The 26,474-nt window shown below is 40.4% G+C and overlaps 1 protein-coding gene across 1 annotated transcript; it reads left to right on the top strand.

Moving 5' to 3' along the window:
- Positions 1 to 11: 11 nt before the first annotated feature.
- On the top strand, positions 12 to 26,456 carry ssuh2rs1 (ssu-2 homolog, related sequence 1). Its single transcript, XM_064956557.1, has 13 exons — positions 12 to 329; positions 540 to 601; positions 12,366 to 12,470; positions 12,652 to 12,727; positions 15,805 to 15,934; positions 16,387 to 16,447; positions 16,550 to 16,671; positions 19,981 to 20,043; positions 24,579 to 24,661; positions 24,833 to 24,925; positions 25,105 to 25,210; positions 25,331 to 25,438; positions 25,618 to 26,456. Exons 1-13 carry the CDS (start codon positions 307 to 309, stop codon positions 25,756 to 25,758), a joined length of 1,173 nt encoding a protein of 390 aa, XP_064812629.1. The 5' UTR covers positions 12 to 306; the 3' UTR covers positions 25,759 to 26,456.
- Positions 26,457 to 26,474: the final 18 nt, after the last annotated feature.

Genomic DNA, 26,474 nt, shown 5'->3' with positions numbered 1-26,474 from the left:
GATCCAAGATCAGTGTCCCAAATACCACGGAACTTCCTCAACACGAAACTAAACGACGAGATAGGTCATAGCCTAGCCTAAATCGAAATTGTGTAAAGTTATTGTTAAGGGGAAATTGTGTTTTTGGTGTTTCATCAGATTTGTTTAAAAAAAGAGGAAGAGTTGCGAGTCATTGAACCACAGACGAAGGGGATTTTTGTGGATGTGTGTTATGATTTACGATAATCTTACATAAATCACATGCAAGGGTGGGAACCAACTCTCACTTGCATTATTTCTTTGAATGTTGTGAAAGTTTAGGTGGAAATGGAGAGCACCCCGATTTTAAGGTGAGAACGTCATTTGTGTAAAATGCATGTATGTATGGAGATTGGGTTTAGGCCTAGCATATATATACTATACTTTTTCAATATACGTGAGCCAATACAGTCCTCTGTGATGATACAATCAAATGCACATCTTGATAGAACGTGTAGTCTGTAGCAATTTAAATCTCACATTGCTCTTCTACTTTAACTTTACCTGTTATATCTTCATAGCGGCTATGGGTCTTATGGCACCGCCAATCCTGGATATGCACCAATAGCACAAGGAACTCCAGGTAATCTCGTGATTCCATCTCATCGTTTTTGTATTATGTTGAATTATTAGCCTATCTACTAGTTGCATTTGCACCTGATGAATAACAGCCTCTGTCGTGTGAATTCCCACATCATTGTGGGAGTTTTTGAACATAATACAACGTTATAAAGTATTAGTTTGTAGACCTGATGCTGTAATGATTCAATTTCAAAATGCCATCTGAAGTGCTCTCTGCTGCTGTGAATGATGACGTCGTGTAATTTCAATTCAAAACAAGTAGATTTATTCGTGGGGGGCTTTGCGGAAGTTCCTAGGGTGTTATATCTAGAATCGGATGACATTAGAGTTCAAGGTACACACTTTGTTTTGACCAAAAGTCGAACTCGAACCTTAATTGCAGAGCTGTTTTCTGGCACTCAGGTCGTTTAGCAACCGTCATAAAAGTGCAATTGTGTGATTTTACAGTAGGTATGAGGTCCTTTGCTTCTTTTTTTTTTTACACCAAACCCACCACTGGTGTGTGTGGCCAAAGAGCTCTATTTTCATGTCATTGGGCCATAGTACCGGCTGGAGTTTTCTAAATAGCATTGGTACTTGGATTGGAACCGGTGCTATGGTCAGATGAGAGGAAAGTAGAGCTCGTTGGCCACGCACATCAGCGATGAGTCTGGTGTTTAGAAACGGAGGCATATGCAGAAAATGACCACATACCTACTGTAAAATATGGTGGTGGATCTTTGATTTTATGGGGTTATTTTGCTTCCACCTGTCCTGGGGAACTTTAAGGTCAACGGTATAATGAACTTTACCACATACCAGGACATTTTAGCCAAAAACCTGGTTGCCTCTTCCAGGAGACTGAAACTTGGCTGGAAGTGGATCTTCCAGCAAGACAATAACCTCAAGCTTCATAAAAATCCACAAATATAGGGTAAATTGACCACAAAAATAAACATTTTGCAATGGCCATCTCAGTCATGTATCATGGCGCTGGAGAAGATGGCTGATGTTTTACATGCTCCTAACTAACAGTTTTTTTTTTTTGCATTGTTTGTAACTTCTTTTTGAACTTATTCTGTACATAATGTTGCTGCTACTGTCTCTTATGACCGAAAAGAACTTCTGAACACCAGAACAGCGATTACTCACCATGAACTTGCAGAAGCTTTTTTTTCCCTTTAATAAGCCCGATGTGAAGGACATACTATTTCCCCAAATCCCGTCATGTGCGTGAAAAGAGGACAGAGTTCGTGCTGCCTTCTGAGAATTAGTAGGCGATTGAATAAACCCCCACTTCCTTATGTTCTACTAGCTAAAATGCAATCATTGGAAAATAAAATCAACAACCTACGAGGAAAATTAAACTACCAACGGGACATTAAAAACTTGTATCTTATGCTTCATGGAGTCATGGCTGAACGACGACTTTATCAACCTACAGCTGGCTGGTTATACACTGTATCGGCAGGATAGAACAGAGTCGTTTGGTAAGACGAGGGGTGGTGGACTATGTATATTTGTAAACAACAGCTGGTGCACAATATCTAAGGAAGCTTATCATGAGACTCTATCCACCTTGAGAGTTTATCTGTATTTTTCGTAGCTATCTACATACCATCACATACCAATGCTGGCTCTAAGACCACACTCAATGAGCTGTATTCCACCATAAGCAAACAGGAAAAAGCTCATCCAGAGGCAGCGCTCCTAGTGGCTGGGGACTTTAATGCAGGGAAACTTAAATCTGTTTTACCAAATTTCTATCCGCATGTTAAATGTGCAACCAGAGGGAAAAAAACTCTAGACCACCTTTACTCCACACACAGAGACTTGTACAAAGCTCTCCCTCGCCCTCCTTTTGGCAAATCTGACCATAATTCTATTCTCCTGATTCCTGCTTACAAGCTAAAATGAAAGCAGGAAGCACCAGTGACTGTCAATAAAAAAAGTGTTCAGATGAAGCAGATGCTAAGCTACAGGACTGTTTTGCTAGCACATAATGGAATATGTTCCGGGATTCTTCCGATGGCATTGAAGAGGACACCACAGTAGTCACTGGCTTCATCAATAAGTGCATCGATGACGTCGTCCCCACAGTGACTGTACGTACCCCAACCAGAAGCCATTGATTACAGGCAACATCAGCACTGAGGTAAAGGCTAGAGCTGCCACTTTCAAGGAGCGTGACTCGAACCTGGAAGTTTATAAGAAATCCCGCTATGCCCTCTGACGAACCATCAAACAGGCAAAGCACCAATACAGGACTAAGATCGAATCGTACTACACCGGCTCCGACGCTCGTCTTATGTGGCAGGGCTTGCAAACCTTTATAGACAACAAGGGGTAGTACAGCCGAGAGCTGCCCAGTGACACGAGCCTACCAGACAAGCTAAACTACTTCTATGCTCACTTCGAGGCAAATAACATTGAAACATGCATGAGAGCACCAGCTATTCCGGACGACTGTGTGATCACGCTCTCCGCAGCTGATGTGAGTAAGACCTTTAAACAGGTCAATATTCACAAGGTTGCAGGGCCAGATGGATTACTAGGATGTGTACTGCAAGCATGCACTGACCAACTGGCAAGTGTCTTCACTGACTTTTTCAACCTCTCCCTGTCCGAGTCTGTAAAACAAACATGTTTTAAGCAGATCACCATAGGTCCCTGTGTCCAAGAACACTAAGGTAACCTGCCTAAATGACTACCGACCCGTGGCACTCACGTCTGTAGCCATGAAGTGCTTTGAAAGGCTGGTCATGGCTCACATCAACACCATTATCCCAGAAACCTTAGACTCACTCCAATTTGCATACTGCCCTAACAGATCATGCAATCTCTATTGCACTCCACACTGCCCTTTCCCACCTGGACAAAAGGAACTCCTATGTGAGAATGTTATTCATTGAGCTCAGTGTTCCAACACCATAGTTCCCTCAACTCATCACTAAGCTAAGGGCCCTGGGGCTAAACACCTCCCTCTGCAACTGGATCCTGGACTTCCTGACGGGCCGCTAGCAGGTGGTAAGGGTAGGTAAAAACACATCCGCCACACTGTTCCTCAACACGGGGGCCCCTCGGTTGCTTGCTCAGTCCCCTCCTTTACTCCCTGTTCATTCTTGACTGCACGGCCATACATGACTCCAACACCATCATAAAATCTGCCGATGACACAACAGTGGTAGGGCTGATCACCGACAACGACGAGACAGCCTATAGGGAGAAGTTTAGAGACCTGGCCGTGTGGTGCCAGGACAACAATCTCTCTCTCAACGTGATCAAGACAAAGTAGATGATTGTGGACTACAGGAAAAGGAGGACCGAGCATGCACCCATTCTCATCGACGGGGCTGTAGTTGAGCAGGTTGAGCGCTTCAATTCCCTTGTGTCCACATCACCAATGAAATATCATGGTCTAAACAAACAAAGACATTCGTGAATGCAACTGCAATGATGAGATAATGTTTTTCTTCTTTGTTTTTAGGTCTTGTTATCTAAATTCCATACTGTGTTTGTGTTCGATCTTGCCTATCCATCTTGTCTCAAGTGGACCACAATGGGAAAAAGTCCCAGACTTTGTGTGTTATCCTCAATGATTTTACACATTTTCAAAGACTCCAGCCACGCTAGTCATAGACTGTTCTCTCTGCTACCAAACAGCAAGCATTACCGGAGCGCCAAATCTAGGTCCAAGAGGCTTCTAAACAGCTTCTACCCCCCAAGAAATAAGACCCCTGAACATCTTATCAAATGGCTTCCCAGACTATTTGCATTGCCCACCCCCTCTTTTACGCCGCTGCTACTCTATTATCTATGCATAGTCACTTTAATAACTCTACCTACATGTACATATTACCTCAACTAACCGGTGCCCCAGCTCATTGACTCTGTACCGGTACCCCCTGTATATAGTCTCGCTATTGTTATTTTACTGCTGTGCTTTAATTCCTTTTATTTCTTATTTGTATTTTTTAAACTGCATTGTTGGTTCGGGGCTTGCAAGTAAGCATTTCACTACACCTGTTGTATTCGGCGTATGTGACTAATAAGATTTGAGTCTCTGGTCTGAGTTTGGGTCGCTTGAATTGGTTGAATCTGGTTCCCTTTTTTAGGACAATGTGAACACAAAGCTCCCCGGATTTGCTTGTCATTATTCCCGCACCACACACTAGACTACTGCAACACTGTTTCTCCTGCCATAACTGCTCACGTTGGTGTCACAAAAGAGATAAGATGATGATGTTCAGGTTTGTGGGAGAGAGAACCGTGCGCTGTTTTTGGATATTTATTAGCGATTCTCAAGGATGCACATAAATACCAAAATATGTGTGGAGTTTTATACTGACACGATGTTCAGATTATTTGTTCGTAATATGTTATCTATAGGCTAAGAGAGCTTCAAAGCTCTTTATTCGATTGTTGGGTTTGAATAGTGTGAGAAGAGAACATTTGACGATAATCATGACACACTCTTAAAGGGCAGTAGCCTACATTGTGTGTACAATTTCAATTATTTAATACAGCATTATTTAATCTGCAGTTATTATTTAGCTATTTATTCTGTTACTATTAACAAATATTATTGGTATCTTCTGATTTACAATTTATTATGCCTCATTTTAAAAAATCTAAATGCTATCTATTATCTTACAAAATATAAGTAGGTATATCGAGCTGTCCGATAGCACGTTCAGATGGAATGGCTTGTCCTGCACTTTGTAAAAACCCAGAGTGCATTACGTGAATGTTGGAAAAAGATATTGGTTCCTTTTTAAACACAGCAATGTGAATGCGAAGAGGACTCAGACCACAATATGTGAATTGGCAAAATAATTGTCTTTATTCAAAGGCAAGGGCAGTGTCAATACAAAGATAAGTTATTTTGCAATTTCTTTACCCCGGAGTTCACTTTAAAGAGGACTGAGATTGGTTATTTTAAAGAGGACTACAGTGCCTTGTGAAAGTATTCGGCCCCCTTGAACTTTGCGACCTTTTGCCACATTTCAGGCTTCAAACATAAAGATGTAAAATTGTATTTTTTTGTGAAGAATCAACAACAAGTGGGACACAATCATGAAGTGGAACGACATTTATTGGATATTTCAAACTTTTTTAACAAATCAAAAACTGAAAAATTGGGAGTGCAAAATTATTCAGCCCCTTTACTTTTAGTGCAGCAAACTCTCTCCAGAAGTTCAGTGAGGATCTCTGAATGATCCAATGTTGACCTAAATGACTAATGATGATAAACACAATCCACCTGTGTGTAATCAAGTCTCCGTATAAATGCACCTGCACTGTGATAGTCTCAGTGGTCCGTTAAAAGCGCAGAGAGCATCATGAAGAACAAGGAACACACCAGGCAGGTCCGAGATACTGTTGTGAAGAGGTTTAAAGTCGGATTTGGATACAAAAATATTTCCCAAGCTTTAAACATCCCAAGGAGCACTGTGCAAGCGATAATATTGAAATGGAAGGAGTATCAGACCACTGCAAATCTACCAAGACCTGGCCGTCCCTCTAAACTTTCAGCTCATACAAGGAGAAGACTGATCAGAGATGCAGCCAAGAGGCCCATGATCACTCTGGATGAACTGCAGAGATCTACAGCTGAGGTGGGGGATTCTGTCCATAGGACAACAATCAGTCGTATATTGCACAAATCTGGCCTTTATGGAAGAGTGGCAAGAAGAAAGCCATTTCTTAAAGATATCCATAAAAAGTGTCATTTAAAGTTTGCCACAAGCCACCTGGGAGACACACCAAACATGTGGAAGAAGGTGCTCTGGTCAGATGAAACCAAAATTGAACTTTTTGGCAACAATGCAAAACGTTATGTTTGGCGTAAAAGCAACACAGCTCATCACCCTGACCACACCATCCCCACTGTCAAACATGGTGTTGGCAGCATCATGGTTTGGGCCTGCTTTTCTTCAGCAGGGACAGGGAGGATGGTTAAAATTGATGGGAAGATGGATGGAGCCAAATACAGGACCATTCTGGAAGAAAACCTGATGGAGTCTGCAAAAGACCTGAGACTGGGACGGAGATTTGTCTTCCAACAAGACAATGATCCAAAACATAAAGCAAAATCTACAATGGAATGGTTCAAAAATAAACATATCCAGGTGTTAGAATGGCCAAGTCAAAGTCCAGACCTGAATCCAATCGAGAATCTGTGGAAAGAACTAAAAACTGCTGTTCACAAATGCTCTCCATCCAACCTCACTGAGCTCGAGCTGTTTTGCAAGGAGGAATGGGAAAAAATGTCAGTCTCTCGATGTGCAAAACTGATAGAGACATACCCCAAGCGACTTACAGCTGCAATCGCAGCAAAAGGTGGCGCTACAAAGTATTAACTTAATGGGGCTGAATAATTTTGCACGCCCAATTTTTCAGTTTTTGATTTGTTAAAAAAGTTTGAAATATCCAATAAATGTCGTTCCACTTCATGATTGTGTCCCACTTGTTGTTGATTCTTCACAAAAAAATACAGTTTTATATCTTTATGTTTGAAGCCTGAAATGTGGCAAAAGGTCGCAAAGTTCAAGGGGGCCGAATACTTTCGCAAGGCACTGTATATGTGAAAGCACCCATCTCTCCCAATGTGTTCTCCAATCTCATAAAATATTTTAGAAAAAGGCTGTGTCGTTATTGTTGCAAGGGGAAAGTGCTGGAGTATTGAAAACGGGTGTTAAACAAAATCTCTTTCGCTGACCAATTGTGTTAGTATAAAATAATGTGATATCTCATTATTTGAAAGATTTATTTATGTTTATCAAGGGTGCCAAATATTTTGGAGGTGAATATGTTAAATATGTACAATATTGGAAAGTATTTTCAGTGTTAGATTTCAAAACCATCTGGATATAAAGCTATAGAAAAGTAGATATGTATGTGAATTAGTAACCAAAGCAGTAACATAAAAAAAAAATATTTCCAAGAGGACCAAGGGGAGGGGGGAAAAAAGTGTACATTTGATAAGAAAGGTCAAGGAACTCACAACACTTGTCTGTAGATCTGTAGCCCATACGGACAAAGTGTAAAGCTATTGAAATTTAGACCACAGGAAATATTTATGTAAAATCAGTTAAATAAATATTACTATGGACAGGGGGAGGTCAAAGACTAAAACTCAAAGGGTTTTAGATGTACACTACTGGTCAAAAGTTTTAGAACACCTACTCATTCAGGAGTTTTTCTGTATTTTTACTATTTTCTATATTGTGCCCTGCCCTATGGGACGTTGACCTATTTGGTTTTTTGGGGCTCATATGTTTACATATAATTCATAAGTAATAAACAAGATACTTTTTTAATATAAATGTTGTGGGAAAATACTAAATTGGTTTAAGATGTAGTTCATAAAAATACAAATAAATAATCTATAAACACCAGGGATAGGCTGATAGTTCTTTTAACACGGTCCCTTAGGGTGAGTGCCTTACCCACAATTTTTATTTTACCCTTACTTTTCCAGGTATAAAAGGCTCTGCATGGTCAAGCTGACATCTGAAGTGGCCATATAGCATTTACTGTGATGCAGCATCCAGACTAAAGGACTTTCATACTTCTTGCGCTTAGCGGAGCAGAGCTATTGTGAAAGAAGTTGTCAAGGAAGCAAATTTGTCTTTATACAGGACTTTCCACTCTCATCTACCATCATCCAATCACGTCAATGCAGAGCTATGTGGAGCTCTCAAAGCCAATTTATGCTTGATCTGAAATGTGGTTGTAGGCTTCATATGGAGGGTGTGATGCAATTGCGGAGCCTCAGGTGGCATACAGAGGTCAAATCAAGCTCAGTACTGCATCCCCATGCACTTCCCCCCCAAAAAATTAACAATGCGGAGAGCTCTATAGCTCTGCATTGACATGATTGGTAGGTGGGGGTGGTACATCCTGTATCAACACAAACTCACTTCCGTTTCAACTTCCTTAACAATAGCTCTGCTTTGCTAAGAGCAAAAAGTATGAAAGCCCAATTGTCTGCGGATGCTGCATCCCAGTAAATGCTGTATTGACCATTCAGAGTCTTTTAGCATTGTTACAAAATTTGGGAGGAGGAGCTCAATTTGGCCTCAGAATGGAATTTCATCACATCTATAGTCTTTATGGAGCCTCTGACCACGTTTCAGTACATTACGGAATGGGCGCTCCTGCCACACAATTCACTTTTTGACAGCTGAAGCCGTAGCTCGGTCTTATAGTTTGTCTACTTCGTCCTGGGAGAACATTTATTCAATCGTTAAATTATCTGCAAATCAATATTTTGAGTATGGACAATACTTTGGAGAGAGGCTAATCGGTCAATGTGCCTTCAAATATGTACAGTGGCAAGAAAAGGTATGTGAACCCTTTTGGAATTATCTGGATTTCTACATAAATTGGTCATAAAATTTGATCTGATCTTCATCTAAATCACAACAGACAAACACAGTCTGCTTAAACTAATAATACACACACACACACACACACACACACACACACACACACACACACACACACACACACACATATTTTTCTTGTTTATATTGAATACATAATTTAAACATTCACAGTGTAGGTTGGAAAATTAATGTGAACCCCTAGGCTAATGACTTCTCTAAAACCAAATTGGAGTCAGCTAATGTGGAGTCCCATCAATGAGACGAGATTGGAGATGTTAGTTAGAGCTGCCCAGCCCTTTAACAAATTCACAAAATGTGAGTTTACTATTCACAAGAAGCATTGTCTGACGTGAACCATGCCTTGAACAAATGAGATCTCCGAAGACCCAAGATTAAGAAATGTTGACTTGCATAAAGCTGGAAAGGTTTAGAGAAGTATCTCTCAAAGCCTTGATGTTCATCACAGTAAGACAAATTGTCAATAAATGGAGAAAGTTCAGTGCTGTTGCTACTATCCCTAGGAGTGGCCGTCCTGCAAAGATGACTACAAGAGCACCACGCCTAATTCCCAATGAGGTTAAGAAGAATCCTAGAGTGTCAGACTTACAGAAATCTCTGGAACATGCTAACATCTCTGTTGAAGAGTTTATGATACTTAAAACGCGTAACAAGAATGGTGTTCATAGGAGGACACTGAAGAAGCCACTGCTATCCAGAAAAAACATTGCTATACATCTGAAGTTTGTAAAATAGCATCTGGATGTTTCACAGTGCTACTGGCAAAATATTATTTGGACAGATTAAACTGAAGTTGAGTTGCTTGGAGGGAACACAACACTGTGTGGAGAAAAAATGCACAGCACACTAACATCAACCTCTCCCTCTAGTATGGTGGAGGGAGCTTCATGGTTTGGGGCTGCATTGCTGCCTCAGGGCCTGGACAGCTTACAATCATCGACGGAAAAATGAATTCCCAAGTTTATCAATACATTTTGCAAGAGAATGTAATGCTATCTGTCCACCAATTGAGGCTCAACAGAAGTTGGGTGATGCAACAGGACAACGACCTAAAACACAGAAGTAAATCAACAACAGAATGGCTTCAACAGAAGAAAATACGCCTTCTGGAGTGGCCCAGTCAGAGTCCTGATCTCAACCTGATTGAGATGCCTTGGCATGACATCAAGAGAGCAGTTCACACCAGACATCCCAAGAATATTGCTGAACTGAAACAGTTTTGTAAATAGGAATGGTTAAAAATTCCTCCTGACCATTGTGCAGGTCTGATCCGCAACTACAGAAAACGTTTGGTTGAGATTATTGCTGCCAAAGGAGGGTCAATCAGTTATTAATTCCAAGGGTTCACATACTTTTCCCACCCTGCACTGTGAACGTTTACACTGTGTGTTCAATAAAGACATGAAAACATAATTGTTTGTGTTATTAGTTTAAGCAGACGGTTTGTCTATTGTTGTGATTTAGATGATCAGATCAAATTGTATGACCAATTCATGCAGAAGTGCAGGTAATTCCAAAGGGTTCACATACTTTTTCTTGCCACTGTATGTAGGCTACCTTTTCAACTGTGTCAGTGTCACCTGGGAAACAGGTAACAATGTTGTGATGTTCTAAATTTTATTTTGTAGCAACCAATACGTTTGTATGAGGTCGACAACAACTAGGTTTTTTCCCCACCTTTATGCTCTGTCAATGCGGATCAGGGGTCAATCTGATGTTTAGTTCAATAGTCTGGCATGGGGCCACACCAGTAGATATTTTAAGTGAGGTTTTATCATTATTTTAAGCAGTGCTTGACTTGGGCTGGAGCTGTCTGGAACGCCATACCGGCGCTTCTAATTTTTGGAGAATTGAGTGCCAACTCCTCTATAAAAACAAAGTCGCCTACAGCTATACACACAGAGGCAAACAACTTGATTAAGGCGGGGTCTTCATTGAACAGAAATGGAGAGTGGGCATTCATTTCCTGATTCCGATTTGTTCATGTTTATTTGCCTTTAGTCTGTGAATCTGTGAGTGACAGTAGACTTGTCGAGATTGCGCAGATTGAAAATGTCCCAGCTTGAATGGCATGGTGCGCTGTTTCAAATTGTCAAACGAGGGAGGTCATGGAAATTAGTTTAATAATTTTTAATGTAATTCATAAAAGCACACTTCTAAATATGATCAATCAATTATAAAACTGCTTATAAGCAATTATCGGAATGGCCCTTCATTGCATGTCCGAGTATGCTGCGTGTACTCCTTTGCCGGAGAAGAGTGCGACATTTCAGCAGCAGGTATACAATAATGACAGACAAACTAGATCGCCAACTCAAAACATAACTTGTAGCAGCTATCTCACTCGGTAGCTATAGCTAACTAAACATTCATTTCGTCGTTGACTTTCCACCGGCACTGTAGAGCCTAACTAAATCTGCACCATTGGAAAGCTGGCATTCCCCTCTTAATTAAATGGTAGCCATGTAATTACGACAACGTAAACATAGAATTAAGAATAGCCTAATGACAATTAGCTTCCTGTGCATAGATCTCCCCTGAAACATTCATATTTGAGCCTTAAATGTAAACATGTCTAGTTGGATACCTTTCTTTGAAGTAGCCTAATTTATCCATTTTGGTCCCTGATTTATTGAATGAGGGAATACTTTTATAAAGACTAAAGTACTTGGTTGTAATGTTGAAAAAGCCATGTCTGCACACCCAGGAGCTCTCCAGATGGAGGGTTGGCAACATGTGACTTACAATGCAGCTTTGTGTGGGGGGCTAAGTGCCTTGATCAAGGGCACAACGGCAGGTGGTAGGTCTACATGGGATCAGACACAGCAGTTTCCCAGTGTCAATAATGCTTACTTTTTCACATAGGCTATAATAGTAATGAAAATTTGGTTGAAAGTCATGGGAAAGGTGTATAAACCATTAACAGTGAATAATCATAATAGCATAATGTCTTTTGTGAATTTCGGTGAACAAAGTCTAATCGACTGTCTTGGAAAAAGACAGCTCCTGCACTTCTTCCATCCCAAGTCAAGCACCGATTTTGTTTTTTTAATTTTAATTTTTTAAATTTTTTTTTAAGAGATTTAAGCTGGTTCAAATGACCACAGTTATATGTAAGTGTCTCTTCACTAGGGCAACGGGACAATTTGAATTAAAGGCAGTCAATTCAGGAAGTGAACTTTTTAAATAAATCTAAATGAGAAAAAAACAGCATCTTTTCAATAACTTCTCGGTAAGCTTTTCAAAAAAAATATATATTTTTTTTCATTTTTAATTGAAATCACTTCCTGAATCAACTGCCTTCAATTCAAATGGACCCCAGCCCTGCCCTGCTCTTCACTCCTGAATCTGAACTGGTTTGTCTTTTTTTCTCAGCAATGTTTGCCCCGCCTGTGGGCGACTTCCACGGCCCTAGCGCTCCTCCAGCTAGTATGTTTGACACCGTGCCAGGATATGAAGGGACGGTGGCCGGGGGTGAAGGTATGTGACCTGAGATCCATGGTCCTATGTTTCCTGCCAGTGATCTTTAGTTTTATTAGCAAACAAGTCACGTATCACACCAGCGCTGTTCCTTATGGTTGGAAATTCCATATAGAGTAATAACTCCCTAATAACAAACATGTTGAAAGCCCTTCTCATTATGTGTGACTGTTTACTGTAGGTGGATACCTGCCCCCTCCTATGCCATCTTACCCAGCCCCTCAGCCCCAGCCTGGTCCCGCACAATCAAACTGGAAGTAGGTGTAAAATACAATTGCCATAATTTTGTCTCGTCATACACATTTTTCTGCATGGCTGTCCTTGCAAACTACACAGGACACACACACACCACATGCATATTTACTTACATACATACATACATAAATAGATGCATAGATACATAGATACATAGAGTTGAAGTCGGAAGTTTACATACACTTAGGTTGGAGTCATTAACTTGTTTTTCAACCAATCCACAAATTTTTTGTTAATAAACTATAGTTTGGCAAGTCGGTTAGGACATCTACTTTGTGCATGACACAAGTAATTTTTCCAACAATTGTTTATAGACAGATTATTTCACTTATAATTCACTGTATCACAATTCCAGTGGGTCAGAAGATTACATACACTAAGATGACTGTGCCTTTAAAATTCCAGAAAATGATGTCATGGCTTTAGAAGCTTCTGATAGGCTAATTGACATAATTTGAGTCAATTGGAGGTGTACCTGTGGATGTATTTCAAGGCCTACCTTCAAACTCAGTGCCTCTTTGCTTGACATCATGGGAAAATCAAAAGAAATCAGCCAAGACCTCAGAAAAACATTTGTAGACCTCCACAAGTCTGGTTCATCCTTGGGAGCAATTTCCAAATGCCTGAAGGTACCATGTACATCTGTACAAACAATAGTACGCATGTAAAAACACCATGGGACCACGCAGCAGTCATACCGCTCAGGAAATAGACGCGCTCTGTCTCCTAGAGATGAACGTACTTGTACGAAAAGTGTAAATCAATCCCAGAACAACAGCAAAGAACCTTGTGAAGATGCTGGAGGAAATGGGTACAAAAGTATTTATATCAACAGTAAAACGAGTCCTATATCGACATAACCTGAAAGGCCGACTCAGCAAGGAAAAAGAGACTGCTCCAAAACCGCCCTAAAAAAGCCAGACAACGGTTTGCTACTGCAAAAGGGAACAAAGATTGTACTTTTTGGAGAAATATCTTCTGGTCTGATGAAACAACAATAGAACTGTTTGGCCATAATGATCATTGTTATGTTTGGAGGACAAAAGGGGAGGCTTGCAAGCCTAAGAACACCATCCCAACCGTGAAGCATGGGGGTGGCAGCATCATGTTGTGGGGGTGCTTTGCTGCAGGAGGGACTGGTGCACTTCACAAAATAGATGGCATCATGGAAAATGATGTGGATATATTGAAGCAACATCTCAAGTCATCAGTCAGGAAGTTTAAGCTTGGTCACAAATGGGTCTTTCAAATGGACAATGACCCCAAGCATACTTCCAAAGTTGTGGCAAAATGGCTTAAGGACAACAAAGTCAAGTTATTGGAGTGGCCATCACAAAGCTCTGACCTCAATCCCATGAAATATTTGTGGGCAGAACTGAAAAAGCATGTGCAAGCAAGGAGGCCTACAAACCTGACTCAGTTACACCAGCTCTGTGAGGAGGAATGGGTCAAAATTCACCCATTGTGGGAAGCTTGTGGAAGGCTACCCAAACATTTGACCCAAGTTAAACAATTTAAAGGCAATGCTACTAAATACTCATTGAGTGTATGTAAACTTCAGGAATTGTGAAAAACTTGGTATTTGTCTAAGGTGTATGTAATCTTCTGACTTCAACTGTACATACACTGACATTCCTTTATGCTCTTCACATACAGTGCATTCGGAAAGGATTCTGACCCCTTGCCTTTTTCAACATTTTGTTACATTAGACTTATTCTAAAATGGATTAAAATATTTTTTTTTCCATTGTCAATCTCCACACAATACCTCATAATGACAAAGCAAAAACTGTTTTTTAGAAAATATAGCAAATTAAGATTAAACAATGAAAAATACAGACCCTTTACACAGTACTTTGTTGAAGTCCTCTTGGGTATGCTCTGTCAGGTTAGATGGGGAGCGTCGCTGCACAGCTATTTTCAGTTCCCTGTAGAGATGTTTGATCGGGTTCAAGTCCGGGCTCTGGCTGGGCCACTCAAGGACATTCAGAGACTTGTCCCGAAGCCACTCCTGCTTTATCTTGGTGTGTGCCTTTCCAAATCATGTCCAATCAATTCAATTTACCACAGGTGGACTCCAAAAAAGTTGTAGAAACATCTCAAGGATGCTCAATGGAAACATGATGCATCTAAGCTCAATTTCAAGTCTCATAGCAAAATGGTCTGAATACTTATGTAAATAAGTTCTATATGTTCCATTTTTAATACATTGGCAAATGTTATAAAAAAAACTGTTTTTGCATTGTCGTTATTGGGTATTGTGTGTAGATTGAATTTTTTTAAAAATGTAATCATTTTTAGAATAAGGCTAACAAAATGTGAGAAAGTCAAGGTCTGAATACTTTCTGAATGCACTGTATGCTGCTGCTGCTTCTCTCTGTTCATAATCTATGCATTGTCACTTTACCACTCGACTAACCCGTACTAACCTTTACCTCGACTAACCCGTACCCCTGAACATTGACTTGGTACCGGTAACCATTGTATAGAGCTTCATAATAGTTATTTCATTGTGTTTTTATTTTTCCTTTAGTTTATTTTGCACATTTTTCTTTTTTTAAAGTCTGCATTGTTGGTTAAGGGCTCGTAAGTATGCATTTCACGGTAAGGTCTACACCTGTTGTATTTGGCATGTGACAAATAACGATTGATCTGATCTGCAATGATTCTTATCGGAGTTGACCCTTGTATTTTATGTTTGCACTGTCTCTGCACACTCACAGGACAAAACACAGACATTTATACTGACTCTACACACATGCACACACACTAACATACAATCATAATTTACGCTGCTGATACTCTGTTTATCATATGTCTTGATGCCTAGTCACCTGACCCCTATACATATCTACCTCTATGACTCCAGTATCCCTGCACATTGTAATATGGTATTGGAACTGACCCTGTTTATAGCTTATTACTGTCTTGAACTTCAAACTTGAAAACAGGTTTATCTTAAGTGGTGCTGTACTTACTTAACTAGACTACCCGTGATGACAGTTGAACTGAGACTCAATGTGTACACTTTCAATTGTGTAGTTGTCTGACAAATATGTGGTTGTTTTATCCTCCACAGTATCCCATCTATCACCGAAGACACTGCCCGGGAGGCCTTTAGCCAGTATGCCTCCAGTAAGTGCTGTTACAGTTCAGCACCAGTTAAGGATGGCGTGATAACCAACATGGAGGCATACAATACATACAGGGTAAGATTAATGTTTTTACTCTGCCCTTTCTGAAAATTGAAGGGTCTTACTGTTAGGCTTTTTTGTTTTTTTTCTTCTCCTGCGCTTCAACTTCCTGTTATAATCACACTTTTTTCAGATCTTTACAGAATTGATGACCTGAGTGAGGGACAAATGAAAACTATTATTCTGTGAATATTTGATCTTGAGTGTTAATGTTGAATATTGACAGCTGTTTAGTTTGGGGTCGAAACTGACTACCCGTGGCCATCTATAATTGCACCCTATGCTCCCCTTTTAAAAGGATTCCCTTTATTTTGATAAAAGAGTGACGGGCCCAAACCAGAGAATGTGAAAAATATACACTAGATGGCGCTAAAGTTTCAAATATAATGTATGTATCACCAACAGTGAAGGAAGGAATTACTCAACTCTTTGTAATATAATATTCCTTCTTTATTTTGCATTCGCAGTATCGCCTGGAAACCTTTAATGAGTCAAGAACCACTGAATGGAGTCATCAGCCATACAATGGTAACTAATATTGGTAATTCAAATGACCCTATTTATTTGTGTTATTTAAATGTTCAGTTCCACTGTAGTATCTGCATTTCTTTCTATCTTGTTGTTGTTTAGGTCAGCCAGTGGATGCCTATACCCAATCACCCCCTGGGCCCTGGGATATCCCTGCCAAAGCCCCCACCTTTTTTCAGGATGACAAACAGGTCATCAAAGTTCCCAACACCTCATCTGTCAAGGTATCTATTTCTCTGTTGATTAAAGTATGACAGAAAATATACTGAAAAAATATATGTACAGTACCAGTCAAAAGTTTGGACACACCTACTCATTCAAGGGTTTTTCTTTATTATTGACTATTTTCTACATTGTAGAATACTAGTGAAGACATAAACTATGAAATAACACATATGGAGTCATGTCAATGTATTTAATAGTTTAGATTCTTCAAAGTAGCCACCCTTTGCCTTGATGACACCTTTGCACAATCTTGGCATTCTCTCAACCAGCTTTTCTAACAGTCTTGAAGGAGTTCCCACATATGCTAAACACTTGTTGGCTGCTTTTCCTTCAGTCTGCAGTTCAACTCATCTCAAACCATCTCAATTGGGTTGAGGGTGGGTGATTGTGGAGGCCAGGTTATCTGATGTGGCACTAAATCACTTTTCTTCTTGGTCAAATAGCCCTAACACAGCCTGGAGGTGTGTTTTTGGGTCATTGTCCTGTTGAAAAGAAAATGACAGTCCCACAAAGCACAAACCAGATGGGATGGCGTATCGATGCAGAATGCTTTGGTAGCCATGGTGGTTAAGTGTGCCTTGAATTCTAAATAAATCACTGACAGTGTCACCAGCAAAGCACCGTCACATCTCCTTCTCCATTCTCCACGGTGGGAACTACACATGCGGAGATTGTCTGTTCACCTACTCTGCGTCTCACAAAGACATGGCGGTTGGGAACCAGAAATCTCAAATTTGGACTCATCAGACCAAAGGACAGATTTCCACCGGTCTAATGTCCATTGCTTGTGTTTCTTGGCCCAAGCAAGTCTCTTCTTATTTGTATACTTTAGTAGTGGTTTCTTTACAGCAATTCGATCATGAAGGCCTGATTTCACACAGTCTCCTCTGAACAGCTGATGTTGAGATGTCTGTTACTTGAACTCTTATTTGGGCTGCAATCTGAGGTGCTGTTAACTCTAATGAACTTATCCTCTGCAGCATAGGCAAATCCGGGTCTTCCTTTCCTGTGGTGTCGTCATGACAGCCAGTTTCATCATAGTGCTTGAAGGTTTTTGTGACTGCGCTCTAAGAAATTCTTGAAATTTTCCACATTGACTGACCTTCATGTCTTAAAGGACTGTTGATCTTTTTGCTTATTTGAGCTGTTCTTGCCATAATATGGACTTGGTCTTTTACCAAATAGGTCTATTTTCTGTATACAACCTCTACCTTGTCACAACACAACTGATTGGCTCTAACACATTAAGAAGGAAAGGAATTCCACAAATGAACTTGAAATGCATTCCAGGTGACTACCTCATGAAGCTGGTTGAGAGAATGCCAAGAGTGTGCAAAGCTGTCAAGGCAAAGCGTGGCTACTTTGAAGAATCTCAAATATAAAATATATTTTGATTTGTTTAGCACTTTTTTGGTTACTACATTATTCCATATTTCATAGTTTTGATGTCTTCAGAATTATTGTAAAAAAAAAATGTAAAAAATAAAAATAAAATACCCTTGAATGAGTAGGTGTGTCCAAACGTTTGACTGGTCCTGCATATAAAGTTGAAGTAGGACGTTTACATACACATTAGCCAACTACATTTAAACTCAGATTTTCACAATTCCTGACATTTTAATCCCAGTAAAAATTCCCTGCCTTAGGTCAGTTCGAATCACCACTTTATTTTAAGAATGTGAAATGTCAGAAAAATAGTAGAGAGAATGATTTATTTCAGCTTTTATTTCTTTCATCACATTCCCAGTGGGTCAGAAGTTTACATACACTCAATTAGTATTTGGTAGCTTTGCCTTTAAATTGTTTAACTTGTGTCAAACATTTTGAGTAGCCTTCCACAAGCTTCCCACAACAATTTGGGTGAATTTTGGCCCAGTCCTCCTGACAGAGCTGGTGGAACTGAGTCAGGTTTGTTGGCCTCCTTGCGCGCACCCGCTTTTTCAATTCTGCCCACACATTTTCTATGGGATTGAGGTCAGGGCTTTGTGATGGCCACTCCAATACCTTGACTTTGATGTCCTTAAGCCAATTTGCCACCACTTTGGAAGTATGTTTGGGGTCATTGTCCATTTGGAAGACCCATTTGTGACCAAGCATAAACTTCCTGACTGATGTCTTGAGATGTTGATTCAATATATCCACATCATTTTCCATGATGCCATCTATTTTGTGAAGTGCACCAGTCCCTCCTGCAGCAAAGCACCCCCACAACATGATGCTGCCACCCCCGTGCTTCATGGTTGGGATGGTGTTCTTTGGCTTGCAATCCTCCCCCTTTTTCCTCTAAACATAACATTATTTTGGCCAAACAGTTATATTTTTGTTTCATCAGACCAGAGGACATTTCTCCAAAAAGTACGATCTTTGTCCCCATTGTCTGGCTTTTTTTATGGCGGTTTTGGAGCATTGGCTTCTTCCTTGCTGGGCAGCCTTTCAGGTTATGTCGATAAAGAACTCATTTCACTGTGGGTATAGATACTTTTGTACCTGTTTCCTCCATTATCTTCACACGGCCCTTTGCTGTTGTTCTGGGATTGAGTTGCACATTTTGCACCGAAATAAGTTCATCTCTAGGACACAGAACGCGTCTCCTTCCTGAGCAGTATGACAGCTGCGTGGTCCCATGGTGTTTATACTTGTGTACTATTGTTTGTACAGATGAACATGGTACCTTCAGGCATTTGAAAATTGCTCCCAAGGATGAACCAGACTTGTGGAGATCTACAAAAAATAATTCTGATGTCTTGGCTGATTTCTTTAGCTTTTCCCATGATGTCAATCAAAGAGGCACTGAGTTTGAAGGTACGCCTTGAAATACATCCACAGGTACACCTCCAATTGACTCAAATGATGTCAATTAGCCTATCAGAAGCTTCTAAAGCCATGACATAATTTTCTGGAATTTTCCAAGGTGTTTAAAGGCACAGTCAACTTAGTGTATTTAAACGTTGACCCACTGGAATTGTGATACAGTGAAATAATCTGTCTGTAAACAATTGTTGGCAAAATTACTTGTATCATGCACAAAGTAGATGTCCTAACCAACTTGCCAAAACTATAGTTTGTTAACAAGAAATGTGTGGAGTAGTTGATAAAAAGAGTTTTAACGACTCCAACCTAAGTGTATGTAAACTTCTGACTTCAACTGTATGAAGTTATCTGATGCCTGTCGTCCGCATTGGAAATACACAGTATTTTCCAAACACATCGTACCATTTTAATTTATTTTGTATAACCTGTTCTGAATACAATATTCATGTCTGAAATTATTAAATATGCCTTTTTATAAACTGTAATTTCATCAATAGAACTGCCATACCTGTTTGGGGATGGGAAGAACTCCCTGCAAAGAATGTGCCGGAGTTGGTAATGTAAGTGTCAATATGAAGTTAAATAAAAAGTATGAGCTGGCACACGCACACCTCACCAATAAATCCACTATAATTGAGAATTGCAATAAGCATTTTTCTACGTCTGGCTGTGCTTTTCACCTGGCTACCCCTACCCTGGTCTACAGCTCTGCACTCCCCCCAGCAACTCACTCAAGCCTCCCCGATTTCTCCTTCACCCAAATCCAGATAGCTGATGTTCTAAAATAGCTGCAAAATCTGGACCCCTACAAATCAGCCGGGCTAGACAATCTGGACCCTCTCTCTCTAAAATGACCTGCCGAAATTGTTGCAACCCCTATCACTAGCCTGTTCAACCTCTCTTTCGTATCTTCTGAGATTCCCAAAGATTGGGAAGCTGCCGCGGGAGACACTCTAGACTTTAACTGCTCCAGACCTAAATCTATCCTACCCTGCCTTTCTAAGGTCTTCGAAAGCCAAGTTAACAAACAAATTACAGATAATTTTGAATCCCACCATACCTTCTCCGCTATGCAATCTGGTTTCAGAGCTGGTCATGGGTGCACCTCAGCCACGCTCAAGGTCCTAAATGATATCATAACTGCCATGGATAAAAGACATATTCATCGACCTGGCCATGGCTTTCGACTCTGTCAATCACCACATTCTTATTGGCAGACTCAACAGCCTTGGTTTCTTAAATGATTGCCTCGCCTGGTTTACCAACTACTTCTCTGATAGAGTTCAGTGTGTCAAATCGGAGGGCCTGTTGTCCAGACCTCTGGCAGTCTATGGGGGTGCCACAGGGTTCAATCTCGGGCCGACTCTCTTCTCTGTATACATCAATGATGTCACTCTTGCTGCTTGTGATTCTCTGATCCACCTTCACGCAGACGACACCATTCTGTATACTTCTGGCCCTTCTTTGGACACTGTGTTAACTAACCTCCAGACGAGCTTCAATGCCATACAACTCTCCTTCCGTGGCTTCCAACTGCTCTTAAATGCAAGAAAAACTAAATGCATTCTCTTCAACCGCTCACTGCCCACACCTGCCCGCTCGTCTAGCATCACTACTCTGGACGGTTCTGGCTTAGAATATGTGGATAACTTCAAATACCTTGGTGTCTGGTTAGACTGTAAACTCTCCTTCCAGACTCTCCATCTCTAATCCAAAATTAAATCTATAATCGGCTTCCTATTTCGCAACAAAGCATCCTTCACTCATACTGCCAAACATAACCTAGTAAAACTGAACATCCTACCGATCCTCGACTTTGGCGATGTCATTTAGAAAATAGCCTCAACACTCTACTCAACAAATTGGATGCAGTCTATCACAGTGCCATCCGTTTTGTCACCAAAGCCCCATATACTACCCACCACTGCGACCTGTACGCTCTCGTTGGCTGGCCCTCGCTTCACTCTTGTCGCCAAACCCACTGGCTCCAGCTCATCTACAAGTCTCTGCTAGGTAAAGATCCACCTTATCTCAGCTCACTGGTCACCATAGCAGCACCGAACGGTAGCACGCGCTCCAGCAGGTATATCTCACTGGTCACCCCCAAAGCCAATTCTTCGTCTGGCCACCTTTCCTTCCAGTTCTCTGCTGCCAATGACTTGAACGAACTGCAAAAATCACTGACGCTGGAGACTAATATCTCCCTCACTAGCTTTAAGCACCAGCTGTCAGAGCAGCTCACAGATCACTGCACCTGTACATAGCCAATCTGTAAACCGCCCATCCAACTACCTCATCCCCATACTGTATTTATTTATTTTGCTCCTTATATCTACTTGCACATTCATCTTCTGCACATCTACCATTCCAGTGTTTAATTGCTATATTGTAATTACTTCTCCACCATGGCCTATTTATTGCCTTACCTCCCTTATCTTACCTCATTTGCACTCACTGTATATAGTCTCTTTTTTTTCTACTGTATTATTGACTGTATGTTTGTTTATTCCATGTGTAACTTTGTGTTGTTGTATATGTCGAACTGCTATGCTTTATCTTGGCCAAGTCACAGTTGCAAATGAGAACTTGTTCTCAAATAGCCTACCTGGTTAAATAAAGGTGAAATAAAAAAAATGTTGGTGAAGGTGCTTATTAACGGCGAGTAAACTATAGGCTATAAAAAAATAAAGGGAGTCCCACACTCTATATACAACCTCCTAGTTATTTAATGGGTAAACCACCAACGATTCGGCATCACTGTGCATTCTTCAGGTTGATGTCATGAATGCTTGAACCAGGTTATGTAGTCAAACATTGCAATTAGTGCAACCAATGACCAATGGTGAGGGATGTCATACACTAGATGACCAAAAGTATATGGATAGTGGACACCTGCTCGTCGAACATCTCATTCCAAAATCATGTGCATTAATATGGAGTTGGTCCCGCCTTTGCTGCTCTAACATTCTTAACTCTTCTGGGAAGGCTTTCCACTAGATGTTGGGACTTTCTTCCATTCAGCCACAAGAGCATTAGTGAAGTCGGGAACTTATGTTGGGTTGTTTATGTCTTGCTCGCAGTCGGCATTCCAATTCGATGGGGTTGTGATCAGGTCTCTGTGTAGGCCAGTCAAGTTCAACCACACCAATCTTGACAAACTATTTCTGTATGGACTTCCCTTTGTGCACGGGGCATTTTCATGCTGAAACAGGAAAGGGCCTTACTGAAACTGTTGCCACAAAGCCATATAGTGTAACTGTTAAAATAAAACATAATTAGATATTGTACATACTATTATCATCCGTATACATTATTTTAATTTCCTATACATATTTCATTGTTTTCATTTAATCTTTGTTACATGTAATCTTTTGGTTCAACTGTAATGCACAATTAGTATTATCAACAAAGGGAACATCTTGGGTTTCACGCTGATAAACTGTAGAAAGAATATGTCCATTTAGAAGAATTGTTCATTAAAAATGGGACTAATTCATAAAAATGGGCCTGAGGTCAAAGTCAATTTTCAGACCTAGGGGTCAGTGTTTTTAGAGAGGAGATCCAGTAGGCCTCACTCTCCTTTTGTCTTGCATGAGAACACCTCTAACAAGGATTTTTCAGCCTGGGAGTATGAAATTATATATTTTTGTAGTGCTGTTAAACGGCATATGAGCCACATGTGTAGGTCCCAAGAGTGTCTAAGTGGGCTCGGGGCAGGTCAGATCTCACTATGCTGTCTCCAATATTGTTGCCATGCTTGTACCAGTAGAAATTCATTGAATAGGTGTTGAATTATTTTGTCTGATTGCAGAATATGCCAATGCTTTTTCAGGTTTTCTTTTATCTTAACACTTGGTGATACTTAGACCAAAAGACTTGCGTTTTGTATTTCTTCTTTGGTTTTGTTTTTAGAAATTCCTCTCTTGGTTTTTGGGATAGTCATCATTGCATCATCAAGAGTTTTGTCCTTGTAGCCTCTCATTTCAAATTTGTCTGTCATTTTCTTAGTATTGTTGTCAAAATTTGACTGTTGAGGGGCCTTCCGAGTGGCGCAGTGGTCTATGCAGTGCCACTAGAGATTCTGGGCTCGAGTCCAGGCTCTGTCATAGGCAGCCGCGACTGGGAGACCCATGGGGCTGTGCACAATTGGCCCAGCACAATAAGCATCATCATTATTTTTATAGTCCTTCTATGGAAGAGCTACATAGATGTTTTTTGTGCTCTGGGAAGGAATCATTCTAAATTAATTCCAAACGTGGGTAAATGAGATTACTGAATATCTCAATTGTAGACTGATAAGAGAAAAATAAACTATTTTCATCAAAGAGAATGATGCATTACATACAAAGCCCACAGACCGCAACACCCTGCTACTCGTGGAGAGTATGCATCCCCTTCCTATGAAGAATGGTTTACCATATAGCCAGTTGTGCAGGATTAAAACACATCTTTGGCCAACAGTCAGATTATAATTTTTTTTGTTTTTCCTATTTCGTGGTATCCTCATTTTTAGTTCAGTCTTGTCTCATCACAACTCCCTTACAATGCCCGCTTAACCCAGAACCCAGCCGCACCAATGTGTCGGGGGAAACACTGAACACCTGGCAACTGTGTCAGCATGCACTGCGCCCGGCCCGCCACAGGAGTCGCTAGTGCGCGATGGGACAAGTACATCCCTGCCAAACCCTCCCCTAACCCGGACGACGCTGGGCCAATTGTGCGCCGCCCCATGGGTCTTCCGGTTGCGGCCGGCTGCAACAGAGCCTAGACTCTAACCAGGATCTCTAGTGGACTCTTTATTTTTATTTTTTTTATAGCCGACAATATTAAGTTACGATAATTCACAGTTGCATTGCAGCCTTGGTAACGATGTAAAAAAAAAGAAAAGATAATTCAATATTTTGACTACTGAATTAACTGCACCTTCACATTAACTAAACTACTAGTTACTTTCAGTTTGAATTAATGTGATTCTCTCTTTGTTCATTCTAACTGTCACAAACAAAAGCCTAAATAATTAATCTGTGGTGTTGTCACTTGGTGCTCTATGAAGTGTGTCAGCTGTGTTATTTCCTTGTTTTATCACCGCTTCCAGAAAATCTGCTGGGTGTGCAATGGAGCTGGTAACCGTAGTAGTGGTGATAGATGCCATCATTGCCAAGGGAGGGGAAGGGTCAAGTAAGTATGTTATGCACTCTATTTATCAGCTTTTAAACACAGGTCATTTAAAATAAAATATGGGGAAAATAAATTGTGTGTAGCTATAGTACAGTGTTTGTATTTCAGTCATTTCCCTATGGCCTCTCAGGGACTTGGGTGGTGTGGTTGACCTGTTGTTTATCTCATCAGTTGCAGCCATTGTCATGGTCAAGGGTCAAGGGAGTGTGAGACCTGTAAAGGCAAACGACAGCTTTTGGTCTTCATCAAACTCAAGGTTATATGGTGAGTGAGTGCTGGTGTTAGCTCAGCATTTTTCAACTGAATAACAGTATGTGTCATACATTAGATGCACTAGATCCAGTAGATATCTGCTTCATTTGTATGATTAACTAGAAGATTTGTTTATTGCTTATCTTCAACTTTAACTTAATTTCCTCTAATTCTGTATCCACACTTACTAGGACTAATAATCTTGACGACTACATTGTGGAACAGTCGAGTGGTTTGCATGTGGTCAACCTGAGCAAGGTGTCCGGGCAGGAAATGTTTAGGGACGCTCAGTACATGGTAAAAACAAAAGTCATATTTTTATGGGAATATGACATCAGTCTGCATGAAATGAAGATATTTGGTGATGTATGTGAGACAATGGGTTTTTCCTATCAGTTTTTATCCTCTGTCGTGTAGGTTTACCCAGTGATGGGGTTCCCAGACTCTAATGTGGTGCGTGCTGCAGAGCGTTTAGTGAGGGAGCACCAAGCCAGGTTCTCTCAGACCTCACGCATTCTACAACAGGTACAGACATTTTTTCCCACACCTCATGATTCAAATAACAACTCCTTCTTTACATGAAGTATCTTATTATGCTGGAAGATTGTTTGTGCATTTGCTTGTTCTAAGTTGAAAAGGTTTGTCATGGTATTTGGCTTATTTTAATAACAGAATCCTCTCTCGCACTCGCTCTCCCTTTGCAGCGCCAGACCATTGAGTTGATTCCTGTCACCAAGGTGACCTACAAATGGAAGGGAGATTCACACATTTACTTTGTCTATGGAAATGAGTTCAAAGTCAGCGCTGATAACTACCCAGCTACCTGTTGCTGCACAGTAATGTAACCCAGATTTGCTTCAGAGGAAGACATTGCTTTGATTATATTGAATATGACTCTGTGTTCTAAAGAATGTGATTATAAAGGAGTTTATGATTGGCAGACTGTCAATCAGGCAATTTGTTATGTCATTAAACAAATGCATGAATTTTTGGAATATTTGTATTTTCTACTTGCAAAAAAAAAAAAAAAAAATTTTTGTGAAATAGACATGGATGTAATACAATTTCCACAGGAGTCATTGGGGACCACACAGGCCCTAGGATGAACCTACTGTGCACACACTGGTTGAATCAATGTTGTTTCCACATATTTTCAATGAAATTGAACCAATGTGGAATAAACGTCTGTGCCCAGTGGGAATAAGTAAAGATGGAAGACTGGCTGTAATGTATAATGTACTGAAACCTATGCATTGCGCTATGCGATAGTTCTGTCATTTGTGAACATGTCTGCTAATTTGTACTCTTATTTTTCATGAATGTATACAACAAATATCTGTGTGATTGATGTTCAATGGAAGGCTGAATATCATTCCCATTGTATGTTATACTATTTTCTTCTAGATATCACCTTACAAAACAGAAATATGAACATTGATACAATTTAATGAAATAACCACATGTGGGGAATAACCGGACATATGTTGAGAGTGTTTTCTAATCCATTAATATTTGTTGTATAAATAAAGGATTTCATACTGTGTTTTGTGATGATCAAATC

This window comes from Oncorhynchus masou, chromosome 33, assembly GCF_036934945.1.
Source record: "Oncorhynchus masou masou isolate Uvic2021 chromosome 33, UVic_Omas_1.1, whole genome shotgun sequence".
Classification (NCBI taxonomy): domain Eukaryota; kingdom Metazoa; phylum Chordata; class Actinopteri; order Salmoniformes; family Salmonidae; genus Oncorhynchus; species Oncorhynchus masou.
This window is presented reverse-complemented; position numbering and strand designations above follow the sequence as displayed.

What these genes read in the sequence shown, in the direction of transcription:
- ssuh2rs1 (XM_064956557.1), top strand. Translation starts at nt 307, where the DNA reads ATGGAGAGCACCCCGATTTTAAG. An exon ending in GAGAGCACCCCGATTTTAAG is followed by an intron (nt 330 to 539) that starts GTGAGAACGTCA and finishes ATATCTTCATAG; the next exon opens with CGGCTATGGGTCTTATGGCA. An exon ending in TTAGGGACGCTCAGTACATG is followed by an intron (nt 25,211 to 25,330) that starts GTAAAAACAAAA and finishes TCTGTCGTGTAG; the next exon opens with GTTTACCCAGTGATGGGGTT.